Consider the following 15270-nt stretch of genomic DNA (forward strand, 5'->3'; position numbering starts at 1 on the left):
GAAGCGCTCTTTTAAGTGACTTGTATGATAAAACGGGAGTTACTCATTCCAAGCAGACATCCACAGAATCCCTTTCCCATGCCAGGAGCCTTGCTGGGTGATTGGGCCAGCCTGGCCTGGCTCGTGGGGACTGTCAGCCTCAGGAGGGAGGGCCAGCCGTGGTGGAGACATTTCCGAATGCCTAACTCTGTTTCCACGGTAGCTGGCAGGGCCTTTGGAGGGGCTGGTGAATAGGTTTCCAGGTTTTGGGGGTGCCATGGGGAATTAGAGCAATGAGGTGGCGATGTGTGACCCAGCATTGTGACTAATCTCTGTGCCCAGCTGATAAAATGTGATGTCCCAGAGAGAGGAACTGTTTCTGTCTGGCATATGTTCGTAGTTCTTCCAAGTGCTAACCTCTTTGTTCTTACTCAGAAACACACTCCCTGATCTCGCTAACTAAAGCAATTATCATCATTTAATGGTCTTTTCCGAAAGCATTATTTCCACTCCAAAACACCACTTTTATTTGCCAAGTGCCACAATGTTACTTTCTGGCAATTGGTCTGCATTTATTGCCAAATTATGTAAGTCCTTGGTTGGGCTTCGTCCCCAGCCGAGAAGTGTGTTCTGTGGAGAGCATTAGGATTGTAGCGGGGCCTGGTGTCTGAAAATGAACAGCTGTCCTTGAATTCATTCATTAATTCAGTGTTTACACTGTGCTTGGGAAGGAAATCCACATTTGTTTAAAACACCAGTGCCCAGCCGGGAAATGTCATTCTGTGAAAATATTGGATTGAGGTTTGTTGTCAAGGAAATGTAAATTGTGGACATTTCATGAAATTCAAATATGCGGATTAATTTGCTAACAGGGAGCTAAGATTATAATAAACCAAGGTGGCCTTATTCAAAGATTGAAATGTAATTAGTGTTGACTGTAGTAGCAACAGCTAATGAAAGGGGCTGTAAAACCCTAGAAAAGAATTTTATTAATAAATATTAGGAGGAATATTTTCATAGAAAACTTAGAGTCAGCACAGAAGAGATTATTGGTGAGTAAAATGTGACCCCATTTAGCAAATATCATAAACAAAACATTGCAGTGAACACATTTGTTTGCTTAGAAACTCTTCTGTTGAAAAAAGTATTTGTTATAAACTTTAATGAGTGCAAACGCTTGTAAAGATCCAGAATAACACGGGCCAGTGTTGCTCGCGTACGGGACCGGGGCACACCCAGGCATTCTGGTCTTGGCCTCTGTGCATTGCTTCCGCAGTCTAAGACACGCTTGCTGTTTTTGTCCTAGTTTTGAAGTATTTTGAAAATGTTATTAGCCTTGTCAAGCTAGATCAGTTTACAGGCAGGAGATGTATCCCTTTTTCAGAATTCCACTGGGAAGATAGTAAAGGCACAAGAGTGTTTCAAGCTTCGAAGACAAGGAATGGCAGACCTCGTGGAGGAGAGCTAGCTCACCAGTGGAGGACAGGCCCTTGAGTTGGTGGTGGTGGAGAGATGAGGTGGCTACCCTGCAGAGCCCCTGGGAGGCTCAGAGATGGAAGGCGTCCGTTGCCCTAGGAGGCAGGGATGAGGGGCTGAAACCTAGGGAATTATGTGAGTGCCTTGAACAACCAGCTCTCCAGGGCTCTCTCTACACCCTGGTATCTAGACCTCCATCTGCCTCTGCTCCTCCTCCCCACCCCGATGAGCAGGCTGGAGGTCTGTTCCCTGGAGAAACTGAACTGGACAGATCTTGGAAGCAGATAGGGACGGCTGAAAACAGAGGGGGTTGAATGAGAGCTGGGACCTCCATGCTCTTCCCCTGCCCTGTTCCCTGACACCAGCAGCCAAGCTCGTGCAGCCCCAGATTCTTTCCTTGAGAAATCAGACCAGTCCAGAAAAAAATGCCCAAGATACAGAAATGACAGAAATGTGCGTGTCCCTCATTGGAAATCTTGGTACACCCTATTCCTTGAAGCTCACCAGCTAATAACACCTCTTCATGCTTGCAGAGGCTCCAATCTGCTTTTAGGACTGTACTGTTCAATAGGATTGGACGGCCAAGGATCTGAGTCCTCTTAGGAAAAGCTTCAACAGGAAAGAAAGGACCAAAACGGACCGGCAATGAGAAACCTTACAGAAGATGGACCTATTGCAGAAAGCAGGAAAAAAAATTTTTTTTCTTTTGAAAAAAGTTAAAGTATCTTCAGAGAGAGAGAGAGAGAAGCTATTTCATGTCTAAAATGAGAATAGCATTTAGAATGCAACAGAACCAATTAGAGAATAAGAAGGAGATATTGGGGATTACAAATGAAATACTTGAATTTTAGGAGAAGGTGAGGATGTAGCTCTCAAAAAAGAAAAACTAAAAAGACAGAGTTGAGAAATAGTTGAGGAAAAAAAAATCCAAAAAGTTGAAACTCAGTGTGAAAGATACAACATTACTAATATCTTAGTATTAAGATAGCAAAATAAAATGGTTCTCTGAACATTAGCACAGAAATAACACCAGAACATTTAATAGAACTAATGACATGAATTTCCAAATTGGAGAAGTATATTAAGTGCCCATTTAAAAAAGAATTATTTATTTATTTGAGATAGAATGAGAATGAGAGAGAAAAAGCATAAGCAGTCAGAGGGAGAAGCAGGCTCTCCACTGAGCAGGGAGCCCAAAGTGGGGCTTGATCCCAGGATTCAGATCATGACCTGAGCTGAAGGCAGACACTCAACTGACTTAGCCATCCAGGCACCCCAAGCGCCCATATTTTATAAAACCCTCACTCATGGAGCCCCTGGGTTGCTCAGTTGTTGAGTGTCTGCCTTCGGTTCAGGTCATGATCTCAGGGTCCTGGGATTGAGCCCTGCTTTGGGCTCCCTGCTCAGTGGGAAACCTGCTTCTCTCTCTCCTGCCCCTGCTATGTTCCTTCTCTCACTATCTCTGTCAAATAAACAAATAAAATCTTAAACAAACAAACAAACCCAAAAGACCTTCACTAGGATACATCAGGTGAAATTTCAACCACAGTAGAGATGAAGAAAAGGTCCTAAAAGCTGTCAGAGAAGAGTACACAGGGCACACACAGAGGAAAGGCTGTCCTAATAGAAGAATTCTTTTTTTTCTTTTTTAAAAAGATTTTATTTATTTATTTGACAGACAGAGATCACAGGTAGGCAGAGAGGCAGGCAGAGAGAGAGGAAGGGAAGCAGGCTCCCTTCTGAGCAGAGAGCCCGACAAGGGGCTTGATCCCAGGACCCTGGGATCATGACCTGAGCCGAAGGCAGAGGCTTTAACCCACTGAGCCACCCAGGTGCCCCCAATAGAAGAATTCTTAATGGCATCCCTGGAAGGTACAAGATAACAAAGTAATTCTTTAAAAAATCAGAGGGAAAATTATTTCTAACCTGGATTCTAAATCCAGTTAGACTCTCCATCATCAAACTAAGCATTGAATAAAGACATTTTTCAAAACACCAAGGACTCAAAAAGTTTACTCCCTTGGACCTCTTAAAAAGCTACCAGAAGTGAACTCCCCCAGACCAATTGGGTAAACTAAGAAAGAGGAAATTTTGGACACAGTATAGCACAGAAGGAAGAGAGCAATGTAAGACCCTAATGAAAGGTTCAGGGATGGAAGGCAGCAGAGGGCAGGGCACCAGGGGAAAAGATCACCAAATTATCTGATGTTTTGGTTATTTTGAAATTAGTACTGGTAAACATCTAACGTGATGTAGCTGACAAAAGATTTAAGGATAAGTAGGTGTATTGGGAATAAGACAAGTGAGACTAGCAATCAGATACTAACCCTAGACAAGTTAAAGTTTTGTAAAGAAAGATGGCCATAGCCTACAGTGTAGCTGTTTAGTGAATAAATATTTATATAATACTTATATATTATTTTGGTTGATTATTAATATGTAATCATAATATAAATATAGTTAATATTATTGAGAAGCTAACAGAATGAGAAATTTGCCTGTATGGTATGTCATCGCCCATATGTAAAACTGGTGAGTTAGGCAATTGATTTTAGGCATATTACTGAGCAACATAGAGATGAGTACTAGAGAAACAACTAACATTTGCACTTGGTTTCCTCTGGGGAATGTGATCGGATGGGAAAGGGAAGCTGGAGAATCCAAGTTTCCATTATATCTTGTTTAATGTTGATTAAAAATGAAATCGCCTAATACTGTCAGGATAAGCCTGAAAATAAAAGTAGGCGTCGTGAAATCATTGGGGTCGGTGAGTTAAAAATGGATTTGCACATGAATGTCCTTCTGTAAGTTGTTCCCCTTTGTAAACCTGGAGGTGATGATGTCTAACATGTTTTATATTTAGAAGAATAATCATCAAACAGAAGAGACAGCACTAGGCCGGTAAGAGACAGATATATCCAGGCAGACTCAAGACAAATTGGAAAGATTAAGTAAATCAGGATGTACTGTTGCTGAATAAAAAATTGGTAAATTATATGGATATATTTTGAATTCCATACCTTAAAAAAAGAGACTATACCCATTACCCAGTAAATGTTGACAAAAATTATCCATACATTTGCCCACAAAGGAAACCTCAATACATTTAAAAAGGAAGGAATAGTAGAAACTTAATTTTTTTTACTACAGTGCATGTAGAAATTCACAACATACAGAAATAGGGACCCTCCAAGCCAAAACAACACAACAGCAGACTTACTGGATATGAAAAAACTTTTTCAAAAACAACTCATGGATCAAAGAAGAAATCAAATCCACAGACTGAAGCTACTTAGGAAATAATGCTAAAAACGTTACTGTGGTAGAAATTATTGGCTGCCTTCCCAGTGTCAACAGGACACTGATTTTGTTGAGAGTGTCAGTGACCAGCTAAACATCCCTATTTCTCAATCTGTCCTTATAGTTGGGGTTGGCTATATGATTAAGTTCTCACCAATGAGATAGATATAAAATAATATTGATGGGTGGGTCTTCCACGAAACCTCCTTAAAAAGGTTGACTCAGCTGACCTAATGAACTTTTGACGTATGTGATGCTGGATTAGCCATTTTGTAATCCTAAGGTGTCTAATGCATGCTAAAAGTAGATAAATGGAAAAGATGAAAGAGGTATTCCTCAGAAATATCCTGCCATCATCCATTCTGGCCTTGGACTTCCTGCCTCTGGAGAAAAAAATTCCTAACTCCAGAGTTGCTAAGTTGGGTCTCTTTGTTAGTAGGAACCAAGGCAATTCCTAAATGACACAGTCAGATATCACAACTCATGGGATGTAATTAAATAATAAAAATAAATAAATGAAGTGTGCAAGTCAAGAAGTTGGAAACCAAACAACAAAGTAAAATAAAGGAAAGCAGAAGGAAATAATAGAGATGAAGCTAGAACTCAATAAGAAAATTAAAAAAGGGAAATGATTGAGAAATGTTGAGAGCTACTCTTTAGGGAAACAATTATTTTTAAAAATATATAGAGAGAGATCACGTTTTACTTGCTCAATCAAAAATTAGGTGAAGAAAGCACAAAGAAATGTAACTGGATAATGAGAAATTATAAAGGAGATGAAATGATTCATAATTTGTAAAATTCTCTGCAAATTAACTTGAAAATGTGGATCAGATAGATGATTTTCTTGGAAAATGTGCTCCCAGGCTCACTCCAGAATAGAAAGAAACCTGAAAAAGGCCCCTAGGAGTGAAAGAAATGAGACAGCTGTTATGTGTGACCTGATGCTACTGCTCTTCTTGGGGCTTCTTTCCTGTCGGAATTCTCCAAGGGGGGGTGGAAGTGATTTTCTGGTGGGAGGCCCCAGGGTGTGGGGTGGGCTGGGTGTCCTGCCTGGTGATCTGTGTTCGGTCTTTGACGATGGTGGCCACGCCCCAGAGAGGTCATGGCACTGATCCTTGGCATTAGGACACACCCCAAAATAAGGGACCTCAAGTCTTCAGTTTTTTGTAACATTTTTCAGATCCATGTGTTACTAGAACCTTTTTGGTAAGAAAAAAATGATGAAAAATTATTCTTAATCATCCGCTCTCATTGTCAGTCTCAGGAACAAAGTAAAGCAATGTTCTGAACATTATATCCAAATAAATAGAAAGACTTCAAAGCAAGATTGTGCATAAAAAAGGTAGAAAGCACTATTCCAACAGGAAGGAGAGAAGAGAAAGTGGTGACCATCAGAATGCCTTCAGTCTTAATCGTTTCATGGAAAAGTACCTTGTTCTCAAATGCTAGTAACTGGAACATCCTATTGGTTAAAAATAAATAGCATAAGGTGTGAGGAAACCAACTAAGGGAAAAAAAAACAAAGGAACCAGAACGGCCTGTCAGCCAGAAACAGAATAAGGTGGTTATGCCAAAGGTGTTATGCGTCTTCCCCGCAGAGGCCAGGTTTCAAGCCTGGTGTTGACAACTCCATGGTCATGGAGGGCATCCAGAAAGGCCTGTTTGGATGAGCAGTTGGTTCCGAAGTGTCCTTGCTGGTTAAAGTGTTGCGCTTTCTTTGAACTTTCCCCTCATCATCTTCATTTAAACAGGTGTAATTCCAACCTAATGTCTTCTTTTTACCCTGTCTTTCCCTGGTCACAGGAGCAGGGAACCATGGAGCTGTATTTCGGTGAATATCAACATGTGCAGCAAGAATATGGCGTCCATCTGAGACTCGCAAGTGATGACGGCAAAAAGTCACGGAATTCCCAACCCTCGAAGGCAGGCTCTTATGGTGTCAGTATCCGGGTACAGGGAATTGATGGCCACCCCTACATAGTCTTGAATAACACAGAGCGGTGTATGGCTGGCCCATCTTTTCCTGAAAATGGGCCATCATTCCCATCTCCAGTGAGAAGTAACCTGCCCCTGGATTCCAGCAACGGGTCTGTGCTGGAGGAGACCAGCGTTGAGGAATTGCAGCTCCCAGAAAATCCTTATGCCCAACCCAGCCCAGTGAGAAACCTGAAACAATCCTCTCTCTTTGAGGGCAAGAATGGGGTTCTCGAATGCAAAGAGGGGCCAGTGAAGCCATCCCACATGTTGAACTTTCAGAGGCATCCCGAGCTTTTGCAGCCCTATGACCCGGAAAAGAATGACTTGAACTTAAAAAACCCCCAGCCTCCTGAGAGTAATTGGCTAAACACTCGACCAGAAGAAGGTTCCAACAATAAGCAGGCTTGGACTCGCTTCCCGAAACCTGGTAATTCTCAGCCTACTGGCCCTCCTTTGGAAGATGTGGGCAAATCGAACGTGACGGCCATTCGTTTGTGCAGCTCTGTGGTCATCGATGACCCCAAGAAGCAGACCTCAGTGTGCGTAAATGTTCAGAGCTGCACCAAGGAGGGGCTGGTGGAGGAGGCCCTGTCCCCTAGTGGGAGGTCCCTAACAGCCCACAGCCCACACACCCATCCCGAGACCAAGAAGGCCAGGCCGGACGTGCTTCCCTTCCGGCGGCAGGATTCTGCGGGACCCGTTCTGGATGGAGCTCGGTCCCGGAGGTCCTCTTCCTCATCGGCAACTCCCACTTCGGCCAACTCTCTGTACCGATTTTTACTTGATGACCAGGAATGTGCCATCCATGCCGACAATGTGAACCGTCATGAAAACAGACGCTATATCCCCTTCTTGCCAGGAACTGGGCGGGATATTGATACAGGATCAATTCCTGGTGTGGACCAGCTGATTGAAAAGTTTGACCAAAAACCTGGGCTCCAGAAGAGAGGAAGGTCTGGGAAGCGTAACAGAATCAACCCGGAAGACAGGAAGCGGTCCAGAAGCGTGGATAGTGCCTTTCCTTTTGGTCTCCAGGGGAACCCCGAGTACCTAAACGAATTTAGCCGGAACCTGGGCAAGTCCAGCGAACACCTTCTCCGCCCGTCTCAGGTGTGCCCGCAGAGGTCACCGGCTCAGGAGCACCGGGGGAGACAGAGCGTGGGCCGGGCCTTCGCGAGGCTGCAGGGGGCCCACCTCAGGCCTCCCCAGCAGAGCAAAGATGGGAAAGTTCCAGAAAACAAAGGTGGTCAGGAGAGTACAGACACACACGCTTCTTCCCTCCCAGCACAGAATAAAAAGGAGGAGGAAATCAAAACAGCCACGGCAAAGCTGATGTTACAGAATCGGCCACCAGCAACTTTGCCCGACTCTGGCGCCAAGAAGATTTCTGTGAAGACATTTACTTCCACCTCCAATACTCAGGTAATGCCCGCGGGCCTTTCCTTTCTTGCTGCAGGAGGCTACAGGAACGCAGACCCTCACTAACGGCATATCCGACTTCTTTCAGTTTTCCCCTACAGAGTTTTCAACCTACTACCAATTGTATGGTTTTCCAGGTTAACTCAGATACAGCTAGAATCCCGTCGTGGACTTTTCTGTCAGGGGACTTGTCAGACACTCTCTGCTTCGTTTTTCCTGTTTGTGTCTGTGTGACATCTGCAGGTGTGCAGAATTTGTTTCCACACCGAGGTTCAGTGCTTCGGTTTGTATAGATACATTGATTTTTCTCCTGACGTTGAGTGACTGGGTTAATATCTGGCCTGAGAAATTAGGTTAATTTTAATTTAGGTCACTCCTAAAGGGACGGAATTGACTTAAGTGGTATATTTAGTGTTTTGGTAGTACCCATAAAAAATAATGATAGTGGTAAAAATGATGATAAGGTTGGTAAGTGTCAGGCACTATTTATTTGTTATAGATTCTAGGATTGCCCCAACCCTGTGAAGGTAGGTACTATTAATCTGTCATTTACAGGTGAGAAAATTGAGGTGAGGCAAAGTTAAGTAAGTCGCCCAAGGTTATGGAGCTACTGAGTGGTGGAGCCATTGTAATGAGGATCCTTACCTGAGGAATTGTTTTTGGAAAGTAGGAATGTGTTTGGAAGCTTCTGCTTCAGGGTTTTGCCTTCTTCCTGGAAACTTCATCCTGTGGTCTAATAACTGGCTTTATGTTCCAGGCCACTCCGGATCTGTTGAAAGGCCAGCAAGAGCTCACTCAACAAACCAATGAGGAGACGGCCAAGCAGATACTTTACAATTACCTCAAAGAGGGGTCAGTGATTTTCCTTAAAGGAGCAAAGTCTCATCCTTACCGATGGGGGTCTTAATTTCCTTTTCTGAGACCTTCTGTTTTGCCCTCCCTTCCTGCACTGTGTGAACTGTTTGAGGCTTAGGAGTCAGTGGTTGGAGTTTGCACAACAGTTTTTGAGTCTTGGGTGTGGGTATGAAGAGCAGGGGGAAAATGAGTTTATAAACTCATTTTATAATAAAGCCATATAATTTATTATTATTATTTTATAATTTTTTTAAAAAAAGATTTTATTTATTTATTTGTCAGAGAGAGAGAGAGAGAACACAAGCAGGCAGAGCAGCAGGCAGAGGCAGAGAGAGAAGCAGGCTCGCCACTGAGCAAGGAGCCCGATGCGGAACTCGATCCCAGGACTCTGGGATCATGACCTGAGCCGAAGGCAGCGGCTTAACCAACTGAGCCACCCAGGCATCCCTTTATTATTATTTTTTAAGTAATTTCTACATCTATTGTGGGACTTGGACACGCAACTTCAGGATCAAGAGTTGTGTGCTCTTCCAACTGGGCCAGCCAGGGACCCCTGTTTTTCAAATGACTCTCTATTGTTTAAAAAAAAGTTCAAAGATGGGAAGAATGTCTCCTCCTCAGTTTTGACTGACTCTTTCACCTTGAGTTTGTCATGTATGCAGTAGTAATCAATTGTCCCGTATTAGTAGTGATAAATAAAACCACCTCTTCCCCTCCTGAGAGCTGACATTGGCCAGGAGCCCCTGCTTCCTTGATTTTTAAAGCATGTATGAGTCATTTAAAAGCACTGCTTTTCACAGACTTATCTTGGAGGTTGAGTTTGAGTAATCTGGTTTTCAGTCCTTGCTGAGATATTAGGTCAGGAATTTGCAGTTTCTGTTTCCATTGTCTCATCAGATAGGATTAAAAAGGGGGAAAAAAACTTTACAACCCGACGTGACTGCAAGTCACTTGGCAAGTACTCATTGGTATCAAAACTTCACATTTTTTTATCGTACCTTACAATTATCGAGCTGACAAAATAGGTTCAGAATGTAAGAGAGGGGCTCTTTTTGGCCTGGGGGTGGGGGTGGGGACTAACTGAAGAGATTCTTCTAGCCGAGAGCTAGATGTTGGTTCTCTCTGTGAAGGGTTTTACCATGGTAAGATTCAGGGAGAAGAGCTTTCGCTTTTTAGAATTCTTTCTCTAAATTCTTTTATATATTTTTTTGCTCATGATTTATTGAGAGACTGGTGAGACAGACGTTAACAGGAGGTGACTATTTGAGGGAACGTATTTAAAAATTTTTTTCTCATTGCCAGGAATGTGTGATAGAAGGTGTGGTCGAAGTTAGTAAAACTGTCTGAGGCTCCTGGGTGGCTCAGTCGGTGAAGCATCTGACTTTGGCTCAGGTCCTGATCTCGGGGTCCTGGGATCGAGCTCTGTCGGGCCCCTGGCTCAGCAGGGAGTCTGCTTCTCTCTCTCTCTTGCTTGTAAATGAATGAAATCTCTAAGAAACAGACAAACAAACAAAACTCTCTGATCATTATCTGTGAACGTGTAGACGAAGCTCTGGTGTTGACAGTCTCAGCTGGGGCGATTTATTTTTTTAAACACAGACTAAAAAGCCAGTTAAGGTCACTGTAGATCATTCTTAGCATAAGATTTATAAGTAAAGTGTGGTTGTGGGTTGTGTGTGAGAGAGACACACACACACAAGAAATTCCTTGCTGGAATGAATATAAGTCATTTGAGTCCAACAACAACAAATTACTAAGTTTTCACTGTATGTTTTCTCCAGGCTCAGAATGTGGGTGCCTCTCTTTTACATTCCCTCTTGGAAATGGGAACCCTCGTCCCAGACAGAATGTTAACATAGAACAGCTTATTTGGAGAGAAATACATCATCCATCCTGCTCTCCTCACACTGGCTTTGTCTGTAGCCTTAATTAATTCATACCTCTTGCCATCGATCTTCTTAAACGGGTCTGTTGTTTGTATGTCATGGCACTTCAGGTATCCCGAGACCTGTGGTCATACCCCTCACTGTTTTTTCTGCTCCCTCTTTCCCAGAAGCACCGATAATGACGACGCCACTAAACGGAAAGTCAACCTGGTCTTTGAGAAAATCCAGACTTTGAAGTCTCGAGCAGCAGGGAGCACACAAGGAAATAATCAAGTAAATTGGAGTTCTGTATTCTGCAGAGGGCATTTAACGTGGAATGTGGCAAACAAATTGCTGTTCCTCCAGCCTGTACCTTGGGTTATTGCAGTAAGTGGGAAGTTACCCGAGTAGTGAGCAGGACCTAAAATGGCAGATCCATGTTGTAAATATTATGGTGCGCCTGCCTTTTTTTCAGAAAGGTGTTTAAGAGATTGTATTTAAAAAATATGTAACCTGTAGCAAGATGAAACAGAAAGGTGGTGAAATTTAGAAAGAGAAAATAAGTACAGGAAGGACAAACTGAAATCAGGGACAGAGAGCCCTAATGTAATCCGAGGTCCCGAAGGAAGAAGGTAAGTGTGACCGGACCCACGCTCTAGAACGTCAGAGAATAAGGACTAGAGACTGGTAAAGCCAGCAGGTGTGGGTGGAAGAGAAAGGAAGGAGTGGCGTGGGGCCAAATTCTTTTTTTTTTTTTTAAAACTGCCTGTTCCATTTATTGTACTGAATCCAGTTGGCCCGTGGAGATTTTTTTGTTGTTGAAGGAGTCATCTCATGTTGGATGAACATTGACTACGTGCCCGACACACCTTGTACCCTGAAAGGAAGCAACATTTGGTAGGGATGGCTAGAAGCTTGTTCCTCAGTCCTGCACCGCCTTGAACTGGGACCCATTTCTTGCTTGTGTGTCTTCTCTGTCCCTCCCGGGGAATTCTGCATGGAAAGGAAAGAGTATAATACCCGAGACAATTCAAAGCAAGTTTGTCTAAATGCATATAAAATATACAGGATGTTCTTAGGCCTCAGTTCCCTCTTTTCTCTACTGGTCAACGCTCAGCTAACCCATGACTGCTGCTATGGCATCCATTAAAACGATTATGTACACATGCACACAGGCACTGTTCCCCTGGGGGAATCTTTAAATTATACACCTAGCTTATAGGCAGGCTTCAGGGGCTCTACATAGTTCTTAAAATTGATTTAGGGGTTTTGTGCTAAAACTCTTAAATCCAAATTATCAGGGTGACTCTTGCTTTTCACTCAACTGCATATTTTTAGGGTGATACATCCTTTGGCCTTGATGTGAAGATTATCTTTGTGGGTTACAGGCTATGGGTATCCAGACCAAACTAGGGAAGTTAGGTTAAGCCCTCTGGAATCCGGGACACTAACAGTGTCTCCAAGAGTAAGGAAGGCTCTGGGAGAAGAAGGCAAGGCAGAGTGTTCTAGGTGGAGGGACCAGCATGAACAAATACAAAAAGGCCGGTGTGCGTGATGCTTAGGGGACTAGAGGCAATTTAGTGTAGCTGGATCAGAGAGGCAGGATGTGGGAGGAAGTGCCAGATAGAAAAGACCTCAGAAATCGTAGAGGTTTCCATTTTTGGCTGAAGGTGATGGGCCGTCACTGATGGGCTTTGGAGAGGAATGAATAATGAGGTATTTGCAGAAATTCATTCCTTTTGTAGCTTTTGGAGAGAGGTGAGATAAGAGGAGGGGAAACCCGTTAAGCCAGAGATGATGAGATAAACCATAGCTTTTAGACTTCTTGCTAAGATCACAGCACCATGACTGCTTAATTGCCCAGACTTTTCTACTCCTGTTCTTTCCCCGTTATTTTCTGAATGTGATTATTTGTGGGCAGAGGCTCTGGAGTTTTACCTTTTTGGTGTCAGTGGAGTGATTTCCTCTGAGAGAAGGAAAGACCATACTGGAAACAGCAGAGTAGGTAGAGTTTTCATTCGTGTGACAACAATGTGTCATTTCCCTCATTGGGTTGGATTTAGAGTTCCATAATGGATTTTTCTCATTTTGCCTAAGAAGATAGGAAATCCTGTGTTTTTGTGGATGGTTGGGTTCGGTTAACTTCACAGGAGTAGTGAGGAAGTACCTCATTCCAAGTTCATCACACACAACTCACACCTGGGTTCAGGCCCGTGAGACCCAAGACATGTCTTTTTCTAGTTTTGATTCCTGCCTTTTATCCTCTCTCTTCCCCTTTTGTGGCGTTCTAACCACTTCTCTGTAGTTTTAGCCAAATCGTTTTGAGAGCATTATCCTGTTACTCTACTCATGAGGGAAAAAAAAATGAGATCGTTAATATTAATACTCAGATCAGAGTCTGTTTTCTAATAGACTCTCTAATCAGACCCCTCTTTGTTCTATCTCCCTTCTTTGTGGACATGCAGCCTCTAAAAGAAGAAAGCCAATTCAGCCAACATACATTTATTTACTACTTGAATACAGACCTGTGCAGAGAGTGAGAACATCTCAGGTTCTGGAATAATGATTCCCAGTGTAATGGAAGTTTTATAATAATAGATTTTACGAAGGGCCTTGGGAACACAGAAACGTGGGCTTTGGGTATAACCTTAGGCAGTGGAGGAATCTTCAACAAATACTTATTTTTTATCTTTTTACATTGTTTTATTGGGGTATGACGTCTATACAGTAAATTGCACAAATCTTAACTGTCAAGTTCGTTGAATTTTTAATATAAGGTATGTGTCAGTGTACACACCACCCTGATCAAGGTCCAGAGCCCTTCGGTCACTCCCGGAGGGTTTCCTGGTGCCCCTTCCTTTGGAGGGCTTTACATTTGAATTGGGTCTTAGGATTTTGATGTTACTGCTTGGATTACATTTTGGAAGAAAGATAAAATAAAGCATCTTGAACATGTATATTAGGGTATCTCTTCAATTAATTACAGGCTTCTAATCCTTCGTCCGAAGTCAGAGATCTATTGGAACAGAAAAACAAGCTGACCACAGAAGTGGCTGAACTTCAGAGACAGCTTCAACTAGAAGTCAAGGTATCTGGTTTTTTCTTTTATGTCATTTTTAAAATTTCTGTCTTACAAAGAATATTTTAAGCAAATCTGGATGCCCAAGTGAAGCGAAAGCCAGTGTCCAGCCCCTGCCCCAAAGAAACATTCCTCTCATCACTGAGTAAATTCCTGCATATTTGACTCCTGCTGTCCAAAGAACTTTTTTTTTTCTTAAATTTTTTGAAGTAACTGAAACCCATAGACACTGTTTGCTTTGATGGATTAAAGCGCTGTTGGATTCGGGCGGGTCAGTAGGAAACTAAATGCATGTAAAATATCCAAACCGAGTAATAGAACTAGCAGACTGAACCTTAGCTGCCTTGGTATTTCTTTTAGAAGTCTTACAGCTCATTCAGTATTTAATGTTCTTTCTAGTTGCAAACTCCCAGGCCTAATTATGTGGCTTGATTAAGTTGTTTAATAAATGAGTGCAAAGACACGGAGTCCATGAGAGTTTCGGGGTAGCCTTCTGTGGGATTACATTAACGTTCCTTGGAGAAGCTTGAAAATCACATGCATTCATCTTAGAATCAGCAGAACATGAAAGAAGAGAGAGAGAGAATGAGAGCAAGCTTGGAAGAGCTCCAGGGCCAGCATGACAGTAAAGTGGAAGAGAATTCCGTGTTGCAGCAGCGTCTGGAAGAGAGCGAAGGGGAGCTCCGGAAGAACCTGGAGGAGTGAGTTCTGGGCGCAGAGCCTGGGTTCTTGCATCCAGTGGGGCCAGAACCTTCTTGTCTGTTCAGTACTACCCAGCCTTCCAGATATTTAGAGGAGCTACTGACCCTTCCTTTTCTCCTTCTCATCCTTGTAAAATTGCGAAGCTGGTAACACACACAGACTGTAAGCAGGAAGGCTAATGATTTAACAAATTCGTTGTATACCTTAAAGGATGCCTGGTAAAGTTTCAGCCCTGAGAGGGGCTCCTAGAGCTGGCAAGCGGGAAGCAGGGAATGCTGAGTAGGGATACCTAGAGACAGAGATCTCAAGGAGCCTGGCCCTAGCCTCCAAAAAGCACATGTCCTGTGACTTCTGTGATCTCCCAGTTTGTGAATTTTATTCTGAAGGATGCTGACCAGTGCTTATGCCTCTGTTGAGTCTGCAGAGAGGGAGAGTCAAAGCCAAGATGGCCCTGTCATTGCGTCATCTTAAAATCTGTGACAAAAGGCTCTGAAACCCAAGTCTGCAAACGTCCAGTGCTATGAAGCTCTGCAGACACAGTAGAGATCTTAAGTGAAGGTTTAAGCAGGAGGAGATTCAAGAACTATATAATAAGATCATTTGATTGCCTTTGCA

General features: G+C 43.0%; 1 protein-coding gene across 5 annotated transcripts in view; it reads left to right on the top strand.

Annotated features, from left to right (window-relative positions):
* The window catches only part of CGNL1 (cingulin like 1), a 161840-nt gene that overhangs the window by 55666 nt on the left and 90904 nt on the right, over positions 1-15270 (top strand). For 4 of the 5 annotated variants that reach the window (XM_032341441.1, XM_032341443.1, XM_032341442.1 and 1 more), the window contains 5 exons: positions 6562-8157; positions 8912-9006; positions 11063-11168; positions 13861-13962; positions 14506-14654. In XM_032341441.1, the coding sequence (XP_032197332.1) occupies positions 6574-8157; positions 8912-9006; positions 11063-11168; positions 13861-13962; positions 14506-14654 (2036 nt within the window). In that variant the 5' untranslated portion in view covers positions 6562-6573. Of the gene's footprint in view, positions 1-6561; positions 8158-8911; positions 9007-11062; positions 11169-13860; positions 13963-14505; positions 14655-15270 lie in introns of those variants that run through there. The other variant, XM_032341440.1, reaches the window with a different exon arrangement.

This window comes from Mustela erminea, chromosome 5 (genome assembly GCF_009829155.1).
Source record: "Mustela erminea isolate mMusErm1 chromosome 5, mMusErm1.Pri, whole genome shotgun sequence".
Taxonomy (NCBI): Eukaryota; Metazoa; Chordata; class Mammalia; order Carnivora; family Mustelidae; genus Mustela; species Mustela erminea.